Below are 25,362 nucleotides of genomic sequence, written 5' to 3'. Positions count from 1 at the left end.
ATTTTGCAGTCTGGTGATGGTAAGCTTGAGCAGTGGGATATAGAAGAATGAATACTGTATATATATATATATATATATATATATATATATATATATATATATATAGGCCTATATAGAAAAATAAAAAAGGTGTGTGTGGGGGGGGGGGGGGTCACTCTCTAAGCAGGCCCAGGGCTGAGAATAAACGTGATGATATGAATTGCTGTGTTGGGATCTGAGTCACTCTCAATGTGCGTTTAACAGCAAAAAACAGCCAGAGCAGCAGTCTGGTGCCGAGCTGGTGGGGGCCGGAGAGAGAGGGAGAAGGACGCAGTGTGGGCGGGTTAAGAAACGCCGAGAGGGAGGGGACGCCAGCGTAGGCTAATATTCCCACCGTTTTTCTCCTCCGTAGAGCCGAAAAAACAAGGGCATCCATCGGTCTCTTCGTCTTCCTCACACCTCATCGCCTAACGTCAGGCATAAATAGGCTGTATACAGTACCTTGTCATTTCTTCCGCTGCTGTGTAAAGACTCTCTGTGTGTCCTTTCCTCTACCTGGAGGTTTGTTTTCAGCCTGCGGGGAGATTGCCGAGCCGAGCGGCAGGGGCGTGAGAGGCGGATGCTGCGAGCGTAGAGGCTGGGTACCAACCAGGAGCATCACCGCAACTCACCACGGTAGGCTAATGTCAAATCTCGCTTCGCCTAACCTTCATTGCGACATTTCCTCTTCTGTCTCTAGTTTGAGCTCTCAACAAGGCTATAAGGCAGTCATAAAGCCCAGGCTTATAATGTGTGTCAATACTAGCCTGTAATCTAAATCGGCTGATTATTGTCGCATAGCATGTTTCTATGGTCTTGGATGTATGTGTAGCCTGGACAACCTGTGAACAGATGGAGTCCTCTGTTAGGCTATGTATTTCCTCTTTAAAACATCTAGGCTATATGGTGTCCTGTAGTCTGTTAAAGACTGCAGCATTGGAAAAACGTAGAGGCTTGTTAGGTCAATGAGAGCATGAACACCCCCCAAGGACTCATTTTTCAGTTGTGGCCACAAGACAGCAGCTGCATTTTTTTAAAACCTAACAAACCATAATTGAAACATGGGAAAACACCCACACAAAACCTATTACAGTGACACACACATACATATCCTACCTACAGTAGGCTACACACTTAACAACCAGGTATGTGCTTTATAGGCTATTCTTGGCTCTGCAAGTCTGATTTTGAGGAAGAAGCAGAAACATGGTTATTATTGGTGACTCAATATGCAGCATTATAAGGAGTTCATCATTTAGGGTCTCTCTTGGGCCTCAAAGGTTATATACATGATACTGGAGTTGTGTTTTATTGCACGAACACAGCATCTGATAGGCCTGATCTGCCTCTCTCTGTCTTGTTACTGTAGCATACCTGTCTCTTCCTGTGCTGATCAGTTGTTGATGCATGTACTGTATTCCTCACCCCACCCTATTGCCCCATCCACCTTTCCTTTCCTTTCCTCCCTCAGATGGACAGAATGAATTTTCTCTCCTTCTTCCTCCTTTGCTTGACTTCGGTTGCCAATAGCAACAAAGGTCAGTTCCTCATCGTTTTGACTGTTAATTGTGTAGTGTTGAGATGATGGTTGACATCGCCATGGGATCCCGCAGACCTGTCAAGGTGCAGGGCAGGACCATGCCTGTTATGCCCTGAAATGCTCCTGATGACTTTATTGCTCTCCCTTATGAGTGTATTATCAGTTTCCTCATCACATCACATGTATACATTTTGTGTTTCGTGACCCAGTGTGCATGTGCCTGCTTTGCCGGTGCTGCGACTCTGAGATGAAGATGATACATCTGTTTCCTCCTCTGTAGAAGATTTATCATCCTGGATAAACATGACTCTGAGTCAACTTCATTGTTCCAATGATCATCATGCTGGAGGAAGGCGAATGAAACAGACAGCATGGAGGGAGAATGAAACAGACAGCGTGGAGGGAGAATGTCAGAGAAGGAGGAGGTAGAGGAGAGTGATGCAGGGAAGACGAGGAGATTGAAGGAGAGATGGAGTGTCAGAGAAACACAGAGAGAGAGAGAGAGAGTGGGGAGAAAGAGAGATGAGGGGAAATGTTAGGCGAGACGGGGGAGAAGGAGCTGTGACAGGAGAGGACGTGGCCAAGAAGACGCAGGCTGATAAGGAGGGAGGAGGAGGAAGAAGAGGAGGTGGTGGTACGTGAGATCAGGTGACTTGAGGAAAAAGGAAAAGCGCAAGATATCGAAGTGTGTGTGTGTGTGTGTGTGTGTGAGAGAGAGAGAGAGGGAGGAGGGAGACAGACGAGGAGGGGTAGTTGAGTGTCACAGGGCGATAGAGTGACAGAGAGAGGAAGAGTGCCAGGAGAGACAGGGAGAGATGGAATGGGATGCCTCTCAATCTGTAATCCCAAATGTAATCCACAGGCCTGATGCTCAGATTAATGCTACAGCAGAGCAGAGCAGAGTGGGGAGGGAGGGGGGGGAGGAGATCAACTGAGGGCGGGAGATAAATGACCAAAAAGAGATATGGCAGAGGACTGTGGAAATAGAGGAGGAGGAGGAGGAGGAGGAGGAGATGGAGTCAGGCTAGACCTTGAGAAGAGAGAAGGAATGTCTTTGATTAGGGCTGAACCTCAATACTTTTTTGGTACCGCAAGTTTAGTCATATTTGCTTATTTAGTGATCAGATATTTTCTTATGTAAATCATGATTTTTGCCAATTTTAAACTATTTAATTCTGGTACAGCTGCTTTTGTTTGAACACAACAATCAAGAATTGTAGCTTGTTTTGTGTTTTTGTAGAAACAAAACTGTGGTGGACGAGGTACTGAGAGGTTTTACTCAAGTAAAAGTGTCTAGGGCTGCAACTAACAATTATTTTCATTATTGATTAATCTGTCGATTATTTTTCTGTCTCCATTAAACATGGCAAGCCGAGGCAAGGCAGCTTTATTTATATAGCACATTTTAGCAACAAGGCAATTCAAAGTGCTTTACATAAAACATTAAAGAGCAATTTCAAAGCAATAAAAAACACGAATTAAAGAGAATAATACCAAGTCACAAAAAAATGGTGAAATATACGTTACAGTTTTCTAGAGCCCAGTTAATGTTTTTTTAATTGCCGGTTTTGTACGACCAACAGCACAAAAACCCCATTTATGTTCTTTTTATTATCACATGAGATGAAGAAAAGCAGCAAATCCTCTCAACTCAAAACCAGCAACATGGGAATGTTGGTTATTTACGCTTGAAACGATTACTCAATTATCTGTTGACCGGCTTGATTAATCATCTAATCATTTCAGCTCTAAAAGTTGCAATAACTCAATGTAAAAATACCCAATTACAAGTAAAGGTATGGCAAAATTTGCTTAAAGAGCAACTTAGCATCCCATTTTAGCTTGAACTAATTCTCCTTAGACAGCAGAATGGCCTCTTTCAGAGTGGTAAGTTACATTATTAGATTATTATTATTATTATTATTATTATTATTATTATTATCACTGATGTGTTACTACTAAACAACATTTCAATATTGTATCTAGTTGAGGTAATTTGTAGTAGCTATATCTGTCAAAAAAATGTCATGGAATAAAAAGAACAATATTTCCCTCTGAAATGTAGTGCAGTAGAGGTATACCGTAACATAAATTGGAAATACCTAATTAATACATAAGTGATGTACCTCCAAATTGTACTTAAATACAGTACTTGAGTAGCTGTACTTAGATACTTTCCACCACTGAGGAAAACACAGTTTTTTTATATTCTATATATATATATATATATATATATATATATATATATATATATATATATATATATATATATAGATATAGATATAGATATAGAAGTTCGTTCAGATTCTGAACCAGCAGCATTTTCTTCTGTTGACTCTCCTCTCACAGACGAGACGGCACAATTGGTTCCAGACCGATTTTCTGCAAAATTCACTGTGAAGACAACAAAGCAATTGCTAAACACAAGTCTTGTGCTTTTGTCAGATTTCAAACTCTGTAGCTTCGGCTTCCAAGAGATTGAGAACAACAGAGGGGAGGCACTCAGGCTTTTGTTTTTGCTCTTTGCTGGGGTGTAAAATCGTCATCCTTCTGGCTCATTAAATTGACCTTTGATCACTCAGCGCAGAACATTCAGCACAAGGATGAATAATTAATTCCCAATTAAAGGTTAAATTCACAGTAATCCTCGGGCATTTGATTTGGACCCAGCTGTTTTTTTTTCGTGCATTTTTGTGCAGCGCCTGTGGCAGGCCTGTTTGGCTGATTGAAATGAGCAATCTACCTCTCTGTGTGTGATAAGGTAAAATCTTAATGGCTTTTATTATACTGCCAACCAGGAAGGTGTGAAGAGTGGTGCTTGACGTGAACAAGAGACGGTCTTATAGAGAAAAGAAGAAAGGGAGAAATCTGTGAGAGTGAATGTGATGAAACTATGTCCTTGTGGTCACACATACATTGTGTATTTTTCCACTCATGCTCACCATGTCCTCGCCCATAATGGAGTGTTAAAAATAGACACGTTGGTTCTTTCTAATTGCTCCATTTAACCCAAAGCCTCTTCGGTCTCTTCTCTGTGCCGTTCAGCCAATAAGCACAAGCCATGGATCGAGACAGAGTACCAGGGGATTGTCATGGAGAACGACAACACCGTGCTGCTCAATCCCCCTCTCTTTGCCCTGGACAAAGATGCTCCACTACACTACGCTGGTAACACCAACCGCACGAAACCGCATGGGAGAACATAGGATGAAAGAGCTGGCAAAGAAAAATGCCCCAAAATATTGCAACTTTTACTTCAATTTGCTGTGAAAAATAGGTCAATTCAAGTTCTCGCACAGCCAATGTCAAAACCACATCACCAGGCCAAATTGAAAATGTTCTCACCAGGCCTTGCTTGGGCTTTAATAGTAAACACAACGCTGATTTTTACAGAGAGAAGTTTCAGACTGCTCCTGCCATTTCCAGCCATATTTCCCAATAGACGAGTCTAAATATTAAAAGCAATGTATTCAGTTACAGAGTCCACTATTTTTAGACCATCATAGTGTAATTCAACCCTTCATTGCAGGAGCAGCAGTCGGCAGTGCTCTTGCCTTTGCAGCCTGATGAAATAAGGTTATCGTGTTTGCACTCCTGGAAATAACCGTGTTCAGTCAAATTATTAACAGCTCGACTAGAATTACTCCAGTGCTCCCTAGAATTTATTGGGCTTGTGTCAAGAAGGAAGAGAAAATTATCTGTTTGAGCAAGAAACCTTCCCTACCTTCAACTTTTGTCAGCCAGTGAAGATCAGCAGCTATATTAAGGATTTTATTTTGAGTCTCAGCAGCAGTTTTATTCTATTCTTATAATGATTGTATAACATAAAGGGCCGCTAAAAGGAATCCTTCAGATATCTGTCAGCACTTATTATATTGTGAAAAGATCCAGATGATGCGACTTTAAAACTACTGAATATTAGGATACATTATCAGACTTAGTTCAATAATGATACATATTTTATCAATGCCTGTTATTTCTCTCATAGTAGTTTACTTCTGATTGGTTTAATACAGTATGGCCACTTAGATTGTGGACATTTGGATTGGATTGTGGGCTGATTGATTGATTGAATTTCTGGTTATATGGCACTTGTTGCTGTAGCTGTTAAAATAATAATAATAATAATAATAACATTAGTTATTAACAGAAGAAATGGGGGGGGGGCATAACAACATAACACAAATGATTGGGACAATAAAAAAAGATGTGACAGGGCACAGAAAGACTACTAAATAAAGTTTTCAGTAGAGATTTAAAGGAATCCCTGAGGTAGCAAGATTACTTTTAAGAGGAAGGTTGTTCCAAAGTTTCGCGGGGCACTGACAGTAAATACATCTCCTTTGTTTTGAGTCTAGACTGCAGAATTTTGTCGCATGATCTAAGGTTGAGTGCAGGTACTGTATGTAAGAACACACAAATGTATGCTGGAACCAGACCTGAAGTGCTTTAAAAGTAATGAGTACAACCTAAAAACCTAAATTCTAAAATCAAATGAAAGCCAATAAGAGGGTAAATTATCTCTTTTATTTGTTCTCCTTAAGAGCTAAAGTCGCAGCATTCTCTATCAAATGTGCGCAGTCTTTGCCACACAAATGATTAAAAACAAACACTTACATTTTTTTAAACAATAGGAAGTTAATAAACATATTATTATACTGAATATTTCAGGCAATTTACTAATTGAAAAAAAAATACATTATGCGTACATTTGGATTCATAGTGTCTACAATGTGATATATTTGTTTTATTGCACTATACTGATACAATGAGTTATTTTCCTCCCTCCCTCTCCCAGGTGAAATCTGTGGCTTCCGGGTCCATAATGGCCCCTCAGGTTCAGGCTCGGTCCAGTTTGAAGCGGTGGTTCTGGACCGTTCCACTGGAGAGGGCCTGGTCCGGTCCAAGGAGCCGCTGGACTGCGAGAGCCAGCGGGAGCACAGCTTCACCATCCAGGCCTACGACTGCGGAGAGGGACCTGACGGAGTCAACAGCAAGAAATCCCACAAGTAATTCCACTATCTCCTCCCAATTTAAACAGAAGATAATGAAATGTTTTTTTGCCAACAATTACAGTCATGATCTGAGGTTCCTTTGACTGTGCACTGCAAACACTATGCAGCCATTTCGGCTTCCTGTTGTTACAATATTCCATCTCTCTCCCTGCTTGTGTTTAGCTTCTCACTCCTTCTTCCCTCAGGGCCACCGTGCACGTTCGAGTTAACGACGTCAATGAGTTTTCCCCTGTGTTCGTTGAGCGTCGCTACGAGGCGTCAGTCCCAGAAGGGCGTCTGTTTGACCGAATCGTGCGTGTGGAGGCTCTGGATGCCGACTGCTCCCCGCAGTACAGCCAGATCTGCTTCTATGACATCATCACTCCTAATGTGCCCTTCGCTATCGACAACGATGGTGAGATATGCTTTATCTTGTGGCAGTAAATCAACGAGTGTCGGACTCACAGACCTATTAATGTTTGTCTGTCTGTGCTACACAAATACAATATCCCCACCAGTCAATATATTATTATCCTCATATGTTGTCTGCACTATCTGCTTTGTGTGGCCTTAGTTGCAAAAAGAATCACTTTATTCAATATTCAGTATTCAACTCCTAAACACCTCCGGATGCCTTCATACATGAAAACCGCCCAACCAGCTGCTGCTGGGATATTGATGTCTGCATAGCAACAGTGAAACACACTGCAGGTATATTTCCTCGCACAGGTAGAAACCAAAAGAAAAAAATAGGACTTTGTGCGGGCGGACTATTGTTCTGTTTCTGCATAAACGTGTCAGCAGCTGTTCAGTTGAATATAGTATAATTTTTTTTTAAGTTCCTGGTTGCTCGTAAATTCCCTAAATTCTCTGTTGTAATTGTATCCATTGACTGGTTGGAGGCAGATCAATTGTAATGTGACACAGCAGCTGAGGAGGGCCTTGTTTTAGTATGACTCTGCAGAATCGTCCTGGACTTGGAGGGCTTTTGCAGAGGCACAGCTTCTTTGTTTTTTGGATCAGACTGGTACAGAGATCTTTTGTTCCAACCTTGTTCAGATGCTGTTGGCTTGTCATTGTCTATTTAGTTTTTTTCCTCACTTTGTCTTTTCTGTTCCTACCACTATCTCTTTCCTCCCACTGTTTCTCCTCTCGCCATGTCACACCGTCTTCTGTCTTACCTGTTGTCTGTCAGCTGGCATGCTGAGCGCTGGAAGCCTATCGCAGTTATTCGCTGTTGTCTTTATCTGTATAGACAGGAAAACCCTTCACTTTTTTATTCTGTGCAATTTATCTTCCCCTTTCTCTTCCTGTTCCTGGATGTAGTGCACTAAGCAGGATAGTGGCTCTGTTATTGTCTACACGTGCAGAGCTTTATCAATGAGCGAAAGCCCAGCGCATTTGTGCTGGGCTTTCACGTATGCAAACTTGTTGTTGATGACTAACCCTGCTATTTCTGTTTCCCTTTTATTCTTGTGTTTCATAATTTCATTTCCTGTGTTTCGTTGTCTCCCTCTTCATCTCCTAGGTAACATTAAGAACACAGAGCCGTTGGATTCCAAGCGCCAGCGGGTTCACACCTTCTGGGTGACTGCCTTCGACTGTGGAAAGAACCGTGCTCAGGCTGATGCCCAGGTTGTCGTCACGGTCAAGCCATCCTGCAAACCCGGCTGGATCGGTAATCAATGTCACAGATCGCTCTCCTTCTGTCCTGATTATCACACTTGGATAACTCTCATGAGGTGTCAGAGATGTGTTTTAGTTGTTTAATCTGTGTTGCAACCATCACTTTTAGTTGTAATGTGCGTGGGCTGCCACTTTGATGATTCACCTTTGCATGTTTATATCAAGAGCTGAGTTTTAAAGAGGTAGTCCTGAACCTAAGTTATATCAAGGGATGGCAAGTAATTAAACTTTCTCTGGATTGCCTGACATGAGATTCCTTCAACAGGATGAGCACAGTTTATTGACAGTGCAGTACAATTTAAATACAACAGGTGTACTAACTGTGGGCTTTTGGAGCCTTACTTATATACTATTTAATCCATCTTTAACTTTTTGAATCCAAATGTTGAGATTCAGGTTGTGATTTTACATTTCCACACGTGATATTTTCAGGATGGACCAAGCGCGTAGAGTACACACCTGGGTCAGGTAGCATCCCCCTGTTCCCCAGCCTGCATTTGGAGACGTGTGAGGAGACTGTGTGGAACATCCAGGCCACCGTAGAGCTCCAGACCGGCCACATCGGGAAGGGCTGCGACCGAGACAGCTACTCTGACAGATCTGTGCGACGGCTGTGTGGTGAGTTCTGCTGTACGCCTCAAAACGTGTCAATATTTAGAGAGCAGGAACCTTTTTTTCTAAATATCCTCTCTCTCTTTTTCCTCATCAGGTGCTGTCAGGGGTGAGGTAGACCTCCTCCCACCTCCATCTCCTGCTGCCAACTGGACCTCAGCTCTGCCCACTCTCCCCTCCTCTGATTCATCTCTGGTCTTCTCCTTTAACGGATCCAACCACGTCGCCGTGGTGCCGGATTCGGTTGTTTCGGCATTGTCGGGTGACCACTTCACCCTGCAGCTGTGGATGCGAAGGGGCGGTGCCAACATCCAGCCTGCGACCACTCAGACCAGAGGAAGTCGCAAGGATGAAGAGACTATTGTGTGCAGCACTGTCAAGAACGGTGGGTTATATTTTGGAGTCGTGGTTTTAGTAGGATTTGAGAGAAATGTAAGGAGAAGTGAGCTAAATTGTGAAATTTTGGTAAGGAAAACCTCAGACATTAAACCCCCGGAAGGTTAAATATCCAGAACCGCAGAGAAAAAAATACAAAGCTGTTTATAGCTTCAGCAGCTACTATCAAGGTGCTCTTGAGAGAGACACTTAACCCCCAGCTGCTCCACTTGAGCAGCCAAGTGGACAGCAGCAGAAGACCAGTAAAACACTGTAATTGTGCCAGGCAGAATATTTAGTGTTTTGTGTGAATATTTTCAACGTTATGACTTTGTAGGGGCAGCACTTAAAAGCAGCATGTTTAGCAAACCTTCCCTCGGGTAAAAACAGCAATAAAATTCACAAGTAAGAAAGATAAAATAGAGATTAAAATCTATATTAAACTCATTGCACATTTCTCTGAAGAAACTCCTGGGGATATTAAGACTAAGTTTTGACAAGACCACACTGACCCACCAATTATTTTCTGCTCTTCTGCTCTCCTACTCTACAGATGATTCCTTCTCCCACTATTCCCTCTCTGTCCACGGCTGCCGCCTCTCTCTCTTCTACTGGCCCGACGTCTCAGCTGCACGGCCCGTCAAGTTCTTGTGGAAACTGGAGCAGGTACTGGGGGAACTGCAACACTTACCTTTGATGTTCTTCTTTACCTTTGAAACTAAATGGAGGAAATGCAATCGTTTGTCTGTAGAATGCCAAACATCTGGCCCAGAAACCGCTGTTATACAAAACATTCACCTTTCGCTAATACATACATACATACATATATATATATATATATATATATATATATATATATATATATATATACACACAAAGAACACAGACTACTCCTATGTACTTTCAAATTACATATTTATGTGGAAAATTTCACACAAACTGTATGCCGAAAAGAACTGCTACAAGCCAAAAATTTACTAGCAAACTAATTTTCTATATCAGTCAGACAGCACATTAGGAGGTAAAGGGGTTTGTTTTGACTGCAGCCACTGGTCCCAGACAGATTGGAGTAGCATGGATTAAAGGATGCTGAGCTGATACAGAGAAGATTTGTCAAATCCCTCTGTCTGAAACCACAATATCTTATTACCCCGGTGTTTCTTTACTGCCCCTCTGTCTGTATAATTCCCTTGTCTTTCTTCTTTCTATTCCTTCTGATGTCACTCTATCTGAAGAGAAAGCTATAACAAATGTGTACAGTAATTTATGCAGATGAAATATTCATCAGTGGTAAAGTAAAGTAATTTTACGGCACTACATTTATACATGTTACTTTTCAGATTTTACATAAGAAACATGAACAGTTTAAAAATACAATACATTTTCAAAGGATAAACCAGTGGCTACGAGCCCTTTTGGAAGTGGCCCCTTACAATAAAAGCATTATCTAGTTAGGCCCCTTTGTCTTGTGTAGATGAACTGGTCAAGATAAAATGATCCAATAATTCACAAAATAAGGAAAAATTAATGAAAAGTCCTAAAAAGGAAAAGCATATTTATGTAACAGAGCTTTGTTTTTTTCTTATTTCCCACCCCCATTATCTCACGACCCTTCAGATTTATCTTATGACCCTTTGGAGGGGAGCTGACCCTTTGGTTGGGAAACAACTGGACTAAACTACTACTAAACTGTATATAAAGTACTTAAAACTAGCTCCTCGGCCAGCTACATCAATAACAACATTAGCAATACTGTAATATATAATGATATATCAGTCCCACTGTCATTTATCTACAGAACAAGTACTTTTCCTTTTGATACTTTATGTACATTTTAATGCAAATACCTCTGCACTTTTACGTAGAATTCAAAATGCAGGACTTTTACTTGTAACAAAATATTTTTACATTGTCGTATTGGTACTTTTACTTAAGTAAAATATCTAAATACGTACTTAATACCGCCACTGATATCCACAAATCAGTAAATGTCCTTCACCCTGCAAGACATTTATTTCTTTGTTCAGGCTCATGTTAACTCTGTCCAACAGGTGTGTGACAGTGAGTGGCATCATCTTTCACTCAGCGTCCAGTTCCCCTCGGTGACCCTGTATGTCGATGGTGTGACCTTCGACCCCGCCCTCATTCATGACAACGGAGCCATCCCCAACCCTGCCCCCCGCCAGAGGATGTTTATTGGCGCCTGCTGGGGTAACACACTGAAATTTATGCTCAGCGAGTCCACAACAGACTATATTTTATTCCAGCTTAATGATGGATTCTGACAGAAATGTATTCAAGTAGAGAGCGAGCAATCCTGTTTTTTTTCTTTTTGCATAAATGCTATGAGCAGCATTTGTGCAGTTGGCCTTCCTCTTTTGCATTCCTCTGCAATGAAATGTCATCCAAACCACACATCACCAAAGATAGCAGGTTGCCATTTCTGGCATGAGCACCGGCAACCCACAAACCCTCGTTAAGGCTTCTTCAGACAATCTGCCAAGCCATTTTGCCTCGCGCCATTCACTCCCTCATTTCACTTATTTATAATTGTGTTGATGCATTTTGTCTTTTAGGGCTAATAATATAACTGACTGATTAATTATTCAGGGCAGCACTGAAGTACACACACACACGCATGCACACACGCACGTGCGCGCACACACACACACACACATACACACACATTCACAGTGTTACACTCTCATCCACAGTGGAAGTCGCTCTTCTGCCTGTGTGGCAGCAGCTGCTACTGGATAATGAGGAGATGGTGCATTTCTATTATCAATTTTATTGCTTGCATTTTCTTCCTCGTGTTATTTCTTTTTTATTTTTCATTCTTCTTCTTCCAACCTCTGGCCCCTTCAGTCTTCCTCTCACTTTCTTTTCATAACTGACTACATTCAAGTCTCTCTCTCAGAGTGCCTTACTGTTTTCTATTCCCCTTTGTGCCCCTCACCGTTTTGCCCCACAGAGCCTGAAGAGAAGCAGAAGGAAATACTAAACAACACCATCCCAGAGGGTAAAGACTCAGGTGACCACCCTGTTTTCACTTTGTTGTCAACATGAGGGTGCTCAGTCTGTCATTTTGCTGTATCATTGTTGGTGTATTATTTATGTGCATATTAGAATATCAATGTGGTGTTATAATATGTATTCATACTGGACTTTCTCTGGTCTTTAGTGAAGTATGTGGGTGGTTACCACGGCCTGTTGTCGGGGGTGACGGTGCGTCCCGGCAGCGTGGAACCTCACAGTGTGGTGGAGTGTCTGTACGCCTGCAGGGAGGGCCTGGACTTTGGAGACCTGGAGACTCTGGGCTCTGGCATGAAGGTAACGCCTCAAAGAACCGTAGACCGCCATGTTATATTGAGAGAGAGAGAGAGAGAGAGAGAGGATGCTCAGAGAGTCCTTTACATCTTTCATCCCCATTAGTACAATTTACACTTTTTGTCAGTACACCATGCTTTATTCACCAATCCAGCCATCTAGCCTTCATCTGGGCTGTGATTGTCCAGTCTTATGACTTATTGATCACCATAGATGCTAAGTGTAGAAAATAGCATTACTGTCATCTTTCTAGAATATTATTTAGAAAATACAGTATTTGGTCTTAATATAAATATTTTTCAGTCATTTTTTAGACAAAAAAATCTGAATTGATATCCTTTTGTAAAAGCAAGACATTGTTAAAGCAGAATATCAGAGCAATTTACATTCTGTTATTAAACCTGTCAGTACTTTCTCCCTACCTTGCCATTCACCTCAACACAATCACTTTTTGCCATCTGTGCTGTCTGAATGTAAAGTCGCTTCTTCTCCTTTTTTCCGTTTTATGGCGGGTGGCAACCAGCTTTAAGGTGCATTACCACCACCTAGTCTGAGGTCGCTGATCTGCTAGGAAGCTTTTAAAAAACCACTGAGAGAAAAAAAGGAAACCATGTGAAAATTCTGATGATCACCTTCAGGCTTGTGCACAATTCAAAATTGAATTGAGAATGACTCCTAAATTCCAATTCAATTCTTGAATTGAATTTGAATTGATGTCAAAAACAGGATCTAGAATTACAATTTGAATTTGAATTAAAGGAAGCACAATTGCAATTCAATTAAAAATTCAAAGAAATTCATATACGTAATTTCAATGAAGTGTTTAACAATGACGCTTTACAAAGTCAGATATGATTGCATTACATATTCTATAAATTATATTAGTTTGAACTACTTGTACATAGACATAGACAAGTCAAAAGCCATATAGGCACATTGTATAAAGCCAAATTAAAATATCACCGAAGCACATCAAGCTTGAGCTACCACCTACGAGCATAGTAACTGCATAGTACAGTTAACGTGACTCAGGTTGATGCTAGTGGGCTCAGGCAAATTTTAGAGAGTGCTACTCACCGACCTGTTATTGACACCAAAGTGCAAAGTGAAAACGCTGTCTCATCAACCGGTGATCACTGGATGTCAGTGAGTAATCAAAATTATTTAGAAGTTACTGCACACTATGTTGACTCTGGTAAGGAGGGTTGGGTATCGAAACGTGCCGACCTGAATGGTAGTAACGAGACCAAATAAGAACGAAAATTTCGGTGCCTGACTTTACACTACACCTGACAGCAGGTAACGTTAGCCTACCTTTAGCTAGCAGCTGGATTAAACACGGTTAAAATGCTGACAGCTAACGTTAAACAGTGTAAAGTGTGACTGGATTTCACTGTAGAGGATTCCAACAGTGGGACCTCTGCTCTGCAGCGCAGCAGCTGCCGTTGTCGGAATTAAACAACACAGAGGGTTTGTTCACTTAAAACCATAGACAGTATAGTTCAACAGCAATTTACTGGTGAAATAAGTTATTGTTATAGTTATTACATTATTATTAAATCTTTAATTTTGACCATGGCCTTAACAATAAACAAGTTGCTGACTGTTGTTTAGTAGGCCTACCCTTCTTTTTTTTCTTTTTTCTTCTTTTGTTTACAGTAAATAAATAATAAACAAATATAAATCTTAAAGTCAAGTTCATAAAGTAACTTTCTTTGCATTCATTTGATTCCCAATCAATATACACTGGTAAGAATTGCTTTCCATTGTTAATATGTACTTAAAACAGTTCTGAAATGCAAAATAATAGAATTTTTAATCACGACTAACTATAGAAATTCAGCGATTAATCGCGATTAAAAACAATTTATCGTTTGACAGCCCTACTTATTACTTATTGTATTCAAGAAAACAATTCTTGTCAATTGTGGAATTAATAGAAATATTTGTTCTCTTAAAGAGTGATCTATATTTTGGAACAAAATGTATGCAGGGTTGAGGAGTGACTAGTTATGTGTAATGAAATTATGTTATTAAATTACAAAATGAATGTAATTGTATTTAGTTGTATTACTGAGGTAAAATGTGTAATTCAATTAGTTACTAATCAAATTAAAAGGAAATTGCTTTGCATTAATAAAGTAATCCAAATAAAGTAATCCAAACCACATTTATAATGGGTAACTTATAACAGTAAGCAATTACATTTCTAAAGTATCCTTCCTAACACTGAATGTATACGAGATTCAACACATTCTTTCTGTTGTGTGACTGTGTTCTTTGAATTGCCATAAATTTAATTCCACTTCCTGTTATTCCAATTCCAATTCAACATCCTGTGGGGCAGAGTCAATTCAATTCAAATTCCAATTCATGAATTGAATGGAGGCCAATTCTGAAATTCTGAATTTTGCACAAGCCTGATCACCTTACATCACCTCATTATGACTATGGTTTCTACAGCTACAAGGAAAACGTGTTTTAGTCATTGTTTGATTTATTAAGACCAAGAAAAGCGTAAGATGTGCTAAGTTAAGCATCCTCTGATGACCGAGCGTAGGCCTATGTGCTGGGGGCGGGCCAAATTTAACCCCTATGGATAACTAATTTCAAAGTCAGCCTTTGGTTGAGTATTTTATGCATATGAGGTGTTTATAATCTTTTAAATTTGTATACTAGTCTGACTGATAAGTCTTACAAGTCTGAACAGGAAGAATTATTACAGCAAGCAAAACCTTTTTCTTCCGGGATTGCTCCGTTGCCGCCGGAAAATCCGCCGGATTTCACTCATTAAGGCCGGATATCTGTTGCCTTAAGCTGCCTTTGTGTTGGCATTTTAAACTCCGGGCAATATATGAGGACTATGGTTAACCTTTTCTCAGATCTCTGCAGGGTTAATCCAGACAGCTAGCTAGACTATCTGTCCAATCTGAGTTTTCTGTTGCATGACTAAAACAACTTTTAAACGTACACTTGTTCCACCAAAACGAGTTCCTTCCGAGCCTATTTTGGAGCACACCGCGGCTTTTCTCCGGTGCTTAGCAGCGCCCAAGACGATTGTCATTGCTTTAAGGAAATGCCATTAAACCAGAGCACGTTGTCCTCCCATCCCTGAATGCTATGTGGAGTAGCCAGACCCTCCTCCAGCGCGTGTTGGAGGGTCTGGCAAAGCGAGACTATGTTTGAGATAATGTAGACATTTTTGTTCAATGTGTGTAAAATGGGTTAAGAAGTAATATGGCTACTAATATTATTATTTATTTCCTCTGATATCTCTTTAAAGATATCTGTATTGAATTATATTCAAGAAGATTAACCTTCCCAAAGCTCCCCTTTGTAAAATGTCCAATTTCCTCAGTAATGTGATGTTTTCTTATGTTAACTATTAGGAACTTAGATTTTCAAGTGTCTCTTTTGGCTATGCAGGTTCATGTGAACCCCAGCCAGTCAGTGTTGGTGCTGGAGGGAGACGACATTGAGAGCTTTAACCGTGCAGTGCAGCAGGTCACCTACAGAAACTCTCTGCGTTTCGCCACCCCTGGAGTCCGACCCCTCAAACTTACCACCTCGCTCAGGTACAAAAAACACACACACACACGCACCCGCCCACCCAACCACCCACCCACACACGCATGCATGCACATATGCACGCGCACAGCTCTTTTTTTATTATTGTAGATGGACGAGACGATGGATGCGGCAGAAATACTGATTTCATCACTGTAACAGCAGAAGACTGAAAGCAAAAGCATGCCCCAATATTTAACAGTAGAAGAAGAGGCAAGCTGAAGTAAAGAGACACCACAAATGTAAATGATCACACTAAAAATCTCTGGACATCACGAATGATAAGGATATGATGTGAAGTGAAATTATTTCTTCTGTGGCAGTCAGTTGAAGTGTGACTCTCTGGACTCCGCTTTACTCCTTTAACTTTGAACTCATCAAACATGAACCTTGCCTCAGCTGTGATAAGGACTGGTGTGGCAGGAAAGAGATGATTATAGAAGGATTACGTCAAAGCAAGAGATAACAAGGAATATCTTATCTCTTTGTTCATTCAGCCACCAAGTAACTTTTTGCTTTGTATACTGGAGATAAATGAATACTGCCTGGTTTTAACTGTTTGTTGAGGAATTCACTTAAAAAAATTGTTTTCCTTTTAAGTGAATTCCTGTCATCATCAAGTTACTTGCTTATTTTACTGTTTTGTTTTCTGTATTCTTGAACACTTATTGAGAAATAATTAGCATATTTCTAACTTGAAAATTTTAACATTTACAATACACAATATTGCACGATCAAAAGAAATTGTATCCCTAATGTTGCCACACAGACTGTCAGAACAAGACTGAATCCCTGGTACAGTGTGCATCACACTGAATCACCTGGCCGTGAAAATAAAAAGCACACACACTCTGTTTTCGGGTCAGTGCTCAACCGTGCTTAACAACTGAAAACTGGCTCTCTGGTTTAGCAGTCACTTTTCGATGATGAAATATTAATTCACCTCGGGAAGTACAGTCCAATGCACATACTATGTAGTATATTGTGTGTTTATATTAAAAAACTAACTGCCTGCTGACAAATCAGATCTCATTAAACTCTCAGGCTGTGCAGATATTCTTATTACTGTCTTTTTGGACTGTTGTTTTTGTCGCATGATTCCAAGGTTACCAGGCCACAAATCAGTGCTGAAGGTTTTGTTTTTAAGATTCCAACCATTCAAGGTCATTGGCAGAATTTTTTTTCCACTTGGTTTCTGCTCAAGTGTACCAGAGTTTTTTTCCCCTTCAGCTTGTTTTATTGCGTGTGTGAAGATTAGACTGATTTGAGGCCAGGAGTTACCCAGATGGCTGAACAGCAGGCCCTTCTGGAGAGGCCGATAGAAGCAGCTGCTCACTCTGATAGTGGAAATGTAACACACACACACACACACACTCTCTCTGCTTAATCCCCTTTCAAATGTGATGCTGAATTATAGCGCAGATGAATAAATATATGTAAGCAGCCTGTCATCAATCTGATTTGCTCTCCCTTTCTGGCAAGAAAATTAAATTTGTAACAGCAGAGCTACTGTGATTTGACATTTGCTATTTCCAGACCAAAGTTACTACAGTCATGGTGGAATTAGGTAACTGGATTGAGAAAACATTGCACTGGATTTAGACCTTTTTTCTCCAGAGTCGCCAACTTGCCTAACATATGTTATTAATTTGAAAGCCACACAAAGAGTCTCCAGCAGTGCTAGCGGTGCTTTAAGTTTAATGCTAAAATAAGCATGCTAACATGCTCAAAGTGACGACGATAGCCTACTGATGTTTAGCAGGTATAATGTTTACCTGCATACCTACCTTAACCATCTTAGTTTAACTTGTGAGCATGCTAACATTTACTAATAAGCACTAAACACAAAGTACAGCTGAGGCTAATGGGAATGTCATTAGTTGTATAGGTTGTTTAGTCAATTACAAAAAATTTCAATTTTAACCTGATGATGGCGCTATATGGAAAGTTAAAGGCTAACTGTGCCAATTTTACACATCAAAGTATGTTTACAGGTCTTTGGGAGTACTTCAAAAAGTTGTATAAAGTCTTTAGTGGCTTCATAGGAAACTGTACAATGTCTGATACATATCCTTAAGTGATGTCTTGGTTGGGAATGAAAAATAAAAAAAATCTTGGGGTGTTGAGTTAGAAAAACAGTGATCTTACCAGACTTTTATGTAACCGGCTTCTTATTTCTGCTTGAGGCTAGCGGCTCTAGGCTACATTAGCTTGCGTAACACAATTGAATTTTAGACTGTAGGGTGGTTGAGTTGCATTGTAGGTAATGTAGTTCCCAGGTTTTGACAAGAAATTAGAATGCACAGAATAAAAACTACAATATCTCTGGTTCTGCTGCATTGATTTTGATACTTTTTTTGTCAATAGTGAGTCTGACAATGTTATAGGAGTGCAATGCTAAATTGCTGCAGTAATCTTTTAAGGGATCACCAAAGCTGTTATAATACACCCTTCATGGGGCTTTAATGCACTGCGCTGCACTGCACTGCAAAACAAATATGTCAACTTGAAGGTGGCGTCAGTGAAAAATTCAGGGTCTCACCCAAATCCGTAGGATTTATCATCTGGGCACCATGAATGTTTGTACAATATTTCATGGCAATCTATCCTATAGTTGCAGTTTGGACCAAAGTGGTGCATGGACCAACTAACAGACTGACATTTCCATTCCTAAAGCCATGTCACCAGCGTGGCAAAAAAACTCTTTTTGTCTCCTTTCATTCTCTGACAACATACACTTCCTTTCTCCCTGCCAGATGTTTCAACGAGGAGAGCTGTCTGTCACTCAAGCAGCTGGAAGGATACCTGGTGGTTCTCCAGCCTGACGCCCCTCAAATCTCTCTGTCTGGGGTCGGCCCTCATCTGGCTCGTCCTGCCCCTGAGTTTGAGGGTCCCCGTGGTGTCCCCCTTTTCCCCGAGCTCCGGATCGTCTGTTCCTTGTCTCATGCAGTCAACACGGCTGCACAGGGGATGGAGGGTGGAGGTGAGGTTTAGCACACAGCCAGGATTTACCACTTGTCTAAGTATCTGTATATGGAAATGAGTTGAAGAGAATATCTCTGGTCTGCATGCTTTGTTTCTTAAATTGGGGTATTGATCCTCTCTTAGCTCTGATGTCTGACGCTGTGGCTCACACTTTGGATGGCTGTGAGGTCCAACCACTGGGGGAGGAGCTAAACCCAGAGAGGGAGGAGCTTCTGGTGGACATGGATGTTGTGCGAGAGAGGGGGCTGGAAATCATCAATACTACTGCTTACATTGCCATCACAGGTACGGTGCATAAACACATTCAGCACATTTTATGACTGTAAACTGTCTTTTGTCTTCAACTAGAACAAAAAGCATCATTGACATTGAAAATATCTCTTTCTGGCCAAGACACAAATAAACAACATATAATTCATACCACAAAATATGTCAGGAAATAAGAATTAAATAGTCTTTGTCTTTTTTGTTATTGTTTTTGTGTGTGTCTTTCATATGTAAATTAGCTAAAGTATTTCTCTATAACATTAAATAGTCATCACTAAATGAGCAACAATAAAAGTGTAACTGTCGTCTTTAAAAGAAAAGACAGAAGCAAACAGCCCAATAACTATCATCACATTTGGATTAAAATAGCTAAATCCTCTTTGGTGCACAGAAATACATGACATCACCTTTTTTTCCAACGAGTCCTGCCCAGCCACAGTGAGAAACAAAACCCAAACTACAAAAAAAATCCTTCATTTGAAATAAACAGAACTGTCTAAACTCTCGCATAACATGTTAAAATGTTCACATAAGACCCCAGATCTCATAGTAAGACTGATTTAGAAAATAGGTTTTCAGGGCTTTTAAAACTTCTACACTCAGTTCTTTGAAATTCAATACAATAGATTCCCAATGACCTAAATAATAAAAGTAATCCATCTGATACAGTCACCCCCAGCTGTCAATAAGAAGCTGCAGACTGGTTTTCTCTCCTCCTCTCTGCAGTTATCCTCTCAGTATTGACTCCCTGTCCTCTTTTTTTGTTCTGCCCTCCCTCCAGGTGCCGAATCCATCTCTGTGTACGAGGACGTCCTTCGCTCGGTCCGCTACCGACTGGCCAAAGGCTCAGCCCGCTTCGAGAGGCGGTTCCGCCTGTCCTGCTCTGAGATGAATGGCAGATACACGAGCAATGAGTTGACTCTGGAGGTGAGAAGAAACATCACTCACAAACAGTAACACCTCTGGCACCGACATGAAGATAAATGTCCTTTAGATATGAGCATCAAAGTTCAGTTTACACCTTTGGGAAAAGTATTTGTATGAAAGCTAGAAAATGGTCCTTAGATTATTTAGTTACATATTTCTTTTCTCTGTTTCTCTCCTTCTTCCTTCAGGTGAACTTCCTCCATTCACTGGATAGTCTGTACCACCCATCCCACCTGCTGGCCTCCCAGCAGCAGTTTCTCCATCCGTCCCACCACGCTGGAGAGCTGAGTGGACACACTCTGCCCAATCCTCACCGCAACTCAGGTGACATTTCCCATTCATCGGCTTGTCCTGTCCTGTCCTGAACCTTTCTAGAACAGATGTCACAAAGTGCTTTACAATAAAAGACAAAAGGAACATATAAAATGCAGAATATAAAAGTGATGGAGAGCCCTGGTAGCCTAATGGTATGTTGGGGCACATACCTGTGCCCCAACATACCTGTGCCCCAACCATAAGTGTGGCTGCAGCATCCAAAGTTTGATTATCAGCTGTGGGTCCCCGTTTTTGTTTATCACATGTGCACGTTTGCGCACACACGGGTGGCATAACACACAGTCCTACCAATGGTGTCACACTATTCCTCTGATCAATAGGTGGCGGTAACATGCCAACATATGCTGCCAAGTGCCAGCAAAGATAGGGAAGATAAAGAAGACTGCAACAAAAAAGGCTTTGCGTTTAGTTCATATGTTTGTTATACCTCAAGGATACACACAATGAGTTTTGATAAGTAACACTGAACTTTTGTTTATTTACAAGAAAACTCCATAAGGCCACTTTGATTTCAAAGACAAGAGAATTTTAAGGTTTAGGAGCCACAGCCTCAAAGGCTCAATTGTCTTTAGTTTTAAGCCTGAAGCGAGGAACAACCCACAAACCCTAATCAAAAGACCCAAGAGACCTACTGGGGATAAAGGGGTGCAGCAACTCTAATGCAGGTAGGTGCCTGACCATGCAGAGCTCTAAAATTAATCACAAGACTGGAGCCAGTGTAAGTGAGAACGGTGTTATGGTCTGATGCACCTTTGCTGTTTTATTTATGCTGTAACTACAGCGACACAGCAGTCAGGTTTAATCATGTTGCCCACACAGTCTAACACCCCAGCAAATGTGTGATTTTATATTTGCCTTTAAAGAGATTGGTAGTTTGGATAACTGTGCTATTTTTCACACTTTCATACCCAGAGTTGGTATGTGGCTTCTTATGAACTACTAAGCTTTCCATAATTAAGTCAAAGATTTTGTTGTACAGTTTGAACTTCCCATTGAGATAAAAAAAAAAGGCATTTATGAGATTGCACACTGTGGATATGAAGGGAAATTTAATAATGTATTTCACAAAACCACAAAATGTCCTTTAAATGACTTCCCTGCCATGACGATGACACTCAACACCTTACCCATTTGTTCATGCTGAAGATGTAAATCCTTAAAAAACACAAATATAATATAGTTTTTTCTTTTTTTAAACTCAAACAGGACTAAATAGTGCATTTGTTGGCGTGTAGGAAGTGTTTACGATAACAAGCCAGTGTTATTTTATTACACATAACCTTCACTTTTTCCCCCTAGTGGTGCCAGGAGCAGCCACCGTCATCATAATGGTGTGTGTGGGTTTCCTGGTTGTCATGGTGATCCTCGGTGTTTTCCGAATTCGCTCCATCCATCGCCGTGGTGAGGATTCCAGGGGCGGGGCTAAGGAGGGTAGCAGCCAATGGGACGACTCTGCCCTCACCATAATCGTCAACCCCATGGAGGTAAAAACCAGATAAGTTATTGATGTGATCGTAATAAATGACCACACCTGTCGAGCTCCTGTGCTCATGCACACATCGCTCTTTCCCACAGTCCTATGAGTCTCGTATGGGCATCTCTGCTGACACAGAGGGGGAGGGGGAGGAGGACGAGGAGGTAGCAGAGTCACCTGAAGACGCCAGCGACGACCAGCGAATCATCATCAAAAAGGAGGGGAGGGACGGCAACGCCCGCCGCTACTGAGCCACATGTGTCTCTGCACCAGTTCTCATGGAAACCACAAACAGGCTCACCAGTCACACACTACAACACTTTTAATATCAACGACTGCTGACACTACTAGTATAAGGAATGTATGCTTACAAACACTACGCACAACACAGTCACTGTAATACTTTTGACACTCAACGCCATTTGTGACCTACAGCCAACAACAGGCAGTTGTTCACCACCTAAATGTTCAATGGCACAATGTATACATTTAATGTAATTTAACCGCCTGAGCAAACCCCACGAAAATCGTATGTGGTGCACCAGTTCTAAATCACAAGATGGTAATCTGTCTGTATAGTGAAATACCAGTTGAATGAGACTGCTTTTGTTTAAAAAAAAAAAGAAGAAAAAAAGATTGTATTTTATCTTTTGTTATTGAACACAGAATGAAAATGTATGAAGTCTTTACAAAATGAAAACGGGAACAAACCGCAACATGCAGGCCTTGAATAGATCTGTAGGCAAAGACATGAGCCTTGATCCCGACATGTCTCTGCACTTCCTTATTTGACTTGACTTGAGGAGTCTGTGCACAAGCTCTTTTCTCCCTCTTTGCATCCTCTCTCGACACATTCCTCGACCACTGTTAACCGCAGAGTAAAGACAGTGAGGTCAGACATTACGGTCACTCAACAACTTATTCATAAAAACTCAAAAACACTAAGCTTGCAGGTATTTTTCTCTTGGTATTGTGGCTACTTTAGTGCTTCAGCTCTCAGCTATATTTCATGTGGTGCTGAAGATAAGATGAGAAGATCTGAGGACTATCAACCATACCCGGCACCCGTTACACAAGTTGGTACTTATGCAATACCCAGACGCCGAGTAAAAGCCTCTAGGTGTTGAGTCAGGAGTCTTTGCAAAGTTTAGCTTGTGCTGCTAAATGACAAAACATAACCATATACAGTAAACCTGGTGTACCCTGACCTTTGACCCCTCTCACAGTGACCGCTGGAATGTCTCTAGATGACTCTCACTGCAGTCTGTACACTGATCTTACATTAACTGCAAGACGTCACATACACACACACACACACACACACACACACACACACACACACACACACACACACACACACACACACACACACACAGTAGACTCCATAATGCTACCCCTGCTGTTTCCAGAATGTCAGCTCAGCTTGGGCAGTTTTGATTGTATTGATTGTAATGAAATTCCTGTACATACAATGATGAATATTATGATGTTATTGTTATTACTATTATTATTGCAGCCACACTTCTCTTTTTCTGTGTATTTCGAGAGGGAGCAGATTATGATTTACTTTTTCCCATTTGAGTTATCACTTTTACAGCATCAGAAAACTGTATAATAATATTAATAATAATAATAATAATAGTAGTAGTAGTGATACGGATGATAATCCCCAGCTTGATGAGTGTCTCTTAATTTGTGTGTAATGTTGTAATTTAAGAACTTGTCAATATCTGAATCACAGAAAAAGGAGGGCACATTGTTGTGATACTTAGATACGTCTCACTCATTTCATTTTTCACCATTCCAGGTCATTTTTTCACATTTCAAAACTGAACCACATAATTATTTTCTATTGCACTCCATCCGCTATATTTGGTTCAATGAATGTACAACTGTGTGCTTCTCCTCACTGCCCCCTGCCTCCCTGTCTTTTCCCCGCACCTCTCCCTCCCTCTCCCTCTGTGTCTCTTGCTGTCTGTCTGTGTAGCCTATCAATGTGCAGTGCTAAACCTGTCAGTAAATAAAGCCTGTCGTTTTTGAGTGTGATGTTAAGAAGGAATAAACATTGCATTGATTAATAACTTATATTATTACTATGTTACTATTGGAACATTACCTGTAATTATTGATACAATGATGACATGGATTATGCTGACTAATTGTTATTGAGAACTGTCAGAAAACATTACAAAATTCATAATAAAAACACTATATGACGTCTCCAAGAGAGAGCTTTCTTGTTAGAGTAGGTACTAAAATAACGCTATAATATTGTAAAACACTAGTTTAAAAGTGAGGTCATATATGAACCTGGAAGAATCAAATTTTTTTTAAATGTACAATATGGTATTATAAATAATCTTTTCTGATGATTAGACTTTTATCCAATTTCATACAAATGTCACACAACACTACAACCACAGTGTTATTACAACATACATATACTTACAGTATATGGTGTACCACACTACCATATATACAGTGTTGGAATGCAATTAAAAACATTTACAAGTACTGCACATAAATAACATTTTAAGGTTCTACTTACATTACAGTAAGACATATTTTACATTTTACCCCACTACCATTATCTGACAGCGCTACTTTGTTAATTTTCAGTTTAATATGCAAAACACAACATTCTTATAAAATATAAAGCACTGTTTAGGATTCAACTAACCACAACAGTAGGCTATATAAAATAGTTAAAACCTGAGTATGTTTTACACCCCCACCAGCTAAATAATAACAAGCCTATATTATAATATATAATCAGTGGTGGAAGTAGTATTCAAATCCTTAAGTAAAAGTAACAGTAGATATTACATTATAAAAATACTACTTTACAAGTAAAACTGCATTCACAAAATGTACTTCATTAAATTAAAGCACAAAAGTAGTAGCAGTAGTATATACTTAAAGTATCAAAAGTAAAAGCACTCACTGTGCAGAGTGGTCTATAGGAGGCACTATATTTGATTATTGATGCACATAGTAAATAGCATAATCAATCAATCAAATTTTATTTAAAGTGTAAAATCACCATTAAACATGGTCTCAGTACACTTGACAATTAAAGGAACACAGAAATAACAGACAGCAACAAAACAACTGAACAGCAGTTAAGCAGTAATAATAAACAATACAAAACCAGCAACATAAGAGAATAAGTGAAAAAGTTTTGTTTGTGAAGGACACAGAAAGGATTGTGTGTTATGGTTGGTTGTATTATAATGAGTAGAGCTGGGTTT

At 40.3% G+C, this 25,362-nt stretch overlaps 1 protein-coding gene across 3 annotated transcripts; it reads left to right on the top strand.

Annotated features, from left to right (window-relative positions):
• Positions 1-318: 318 nt before the first annotated feature.
• On the top strand, positions 319-24,312 carry clstn3 (calsyntenin 3). 3 transcript variants are annotated; one of them, XM_028580929.1, is made up of 19 exons: positions 319-654; positions 1,490-1,556; positions 4,604-4,726; positions 6,357-6,567; positions 6,759-6,967; positions 8,081-8,230; positions 8,671-8,856; positions 8,948-9,235; positions 9,779-9,891; positions 11,277-11,436; positions 12,200-12,259; positions 12,410-12,558; positions 15,982-16,130; positions 18,879-19,105; positions 19,231-19,392; positions 20,156-20,301; positions 20,490-20,625; positions 21,937-22,121; positions 22,213-24,312. In XM_028580929.1, exons 2-19 carry the CDS (start codon positions 1,490-1,492, stop codon positions 22,360-22,362), a joined length of 2,871 nt encoding a protein of 956 aa, XP_028436730.1. In that variant the 5' UTR covers positions 319-654; the 3' UTR covers positions 22,363-24,312. The 3 variants fall into 3 exon arrangements, with proteins under 3 accessions (XP_028436730.1, XP_028436728.1, XP_028436731.1); XM_028580927.1 differs by lacking the exon at positions 319-654 and adding an exon at positions 1,839-2,192; XM_028580930.1 differs by lacking the exons at positions 319-654; positions 1,490-1,556 and adding an exon at positions 2,108-2,206.
• Positions 24,313-25,362: the final 1,050 nt, after the last annotated feature.

This window comes from Perca flavescens, chromosome 6 (assembly GCF_004354835.1).
Source record: "Perca flavescens isolate YP-PL-M2 chromosome 6, PFLA_1.0, whole genome shotgun sequence".
Taxonomy (NCBI): domain Eukaryota; kingdom Metazoa; phylum Chordata; class Actinopteri; order Perciformes; family Percidae; genus Perca; species Perca flavescens.
The sequence above is the reverse complement of the archived record's forward strand: the minus strand, read 5'-3'. Positions and strand labels throughout refer to the sequence as shown.

Bases quoted from the DNA above. Each gene is read 5' to 3' on its own strand.
- clstn3 (XM_028580927.1), top strand. From the start codon at position 2,081: ATGAGGGGAAATGTTAGGCGAGACGGGGGAGAAGGAGCTGTGACAGGA. The intron at 20,302-20,489 runs GTGAGAAGAAAC...TTCTTCCTTCAG, and splicing joins GCAATGAGTTGACTCTGGAG to GTGAACTTCCTCCATTCACT. The intron at 22,122-22,212 runs GTAAAAACCAGA...TCTTTCCCACAG, and splicing joins TAATCGTCAACCCCATGGAG to TCCTATGAGTCTCGTATGGG.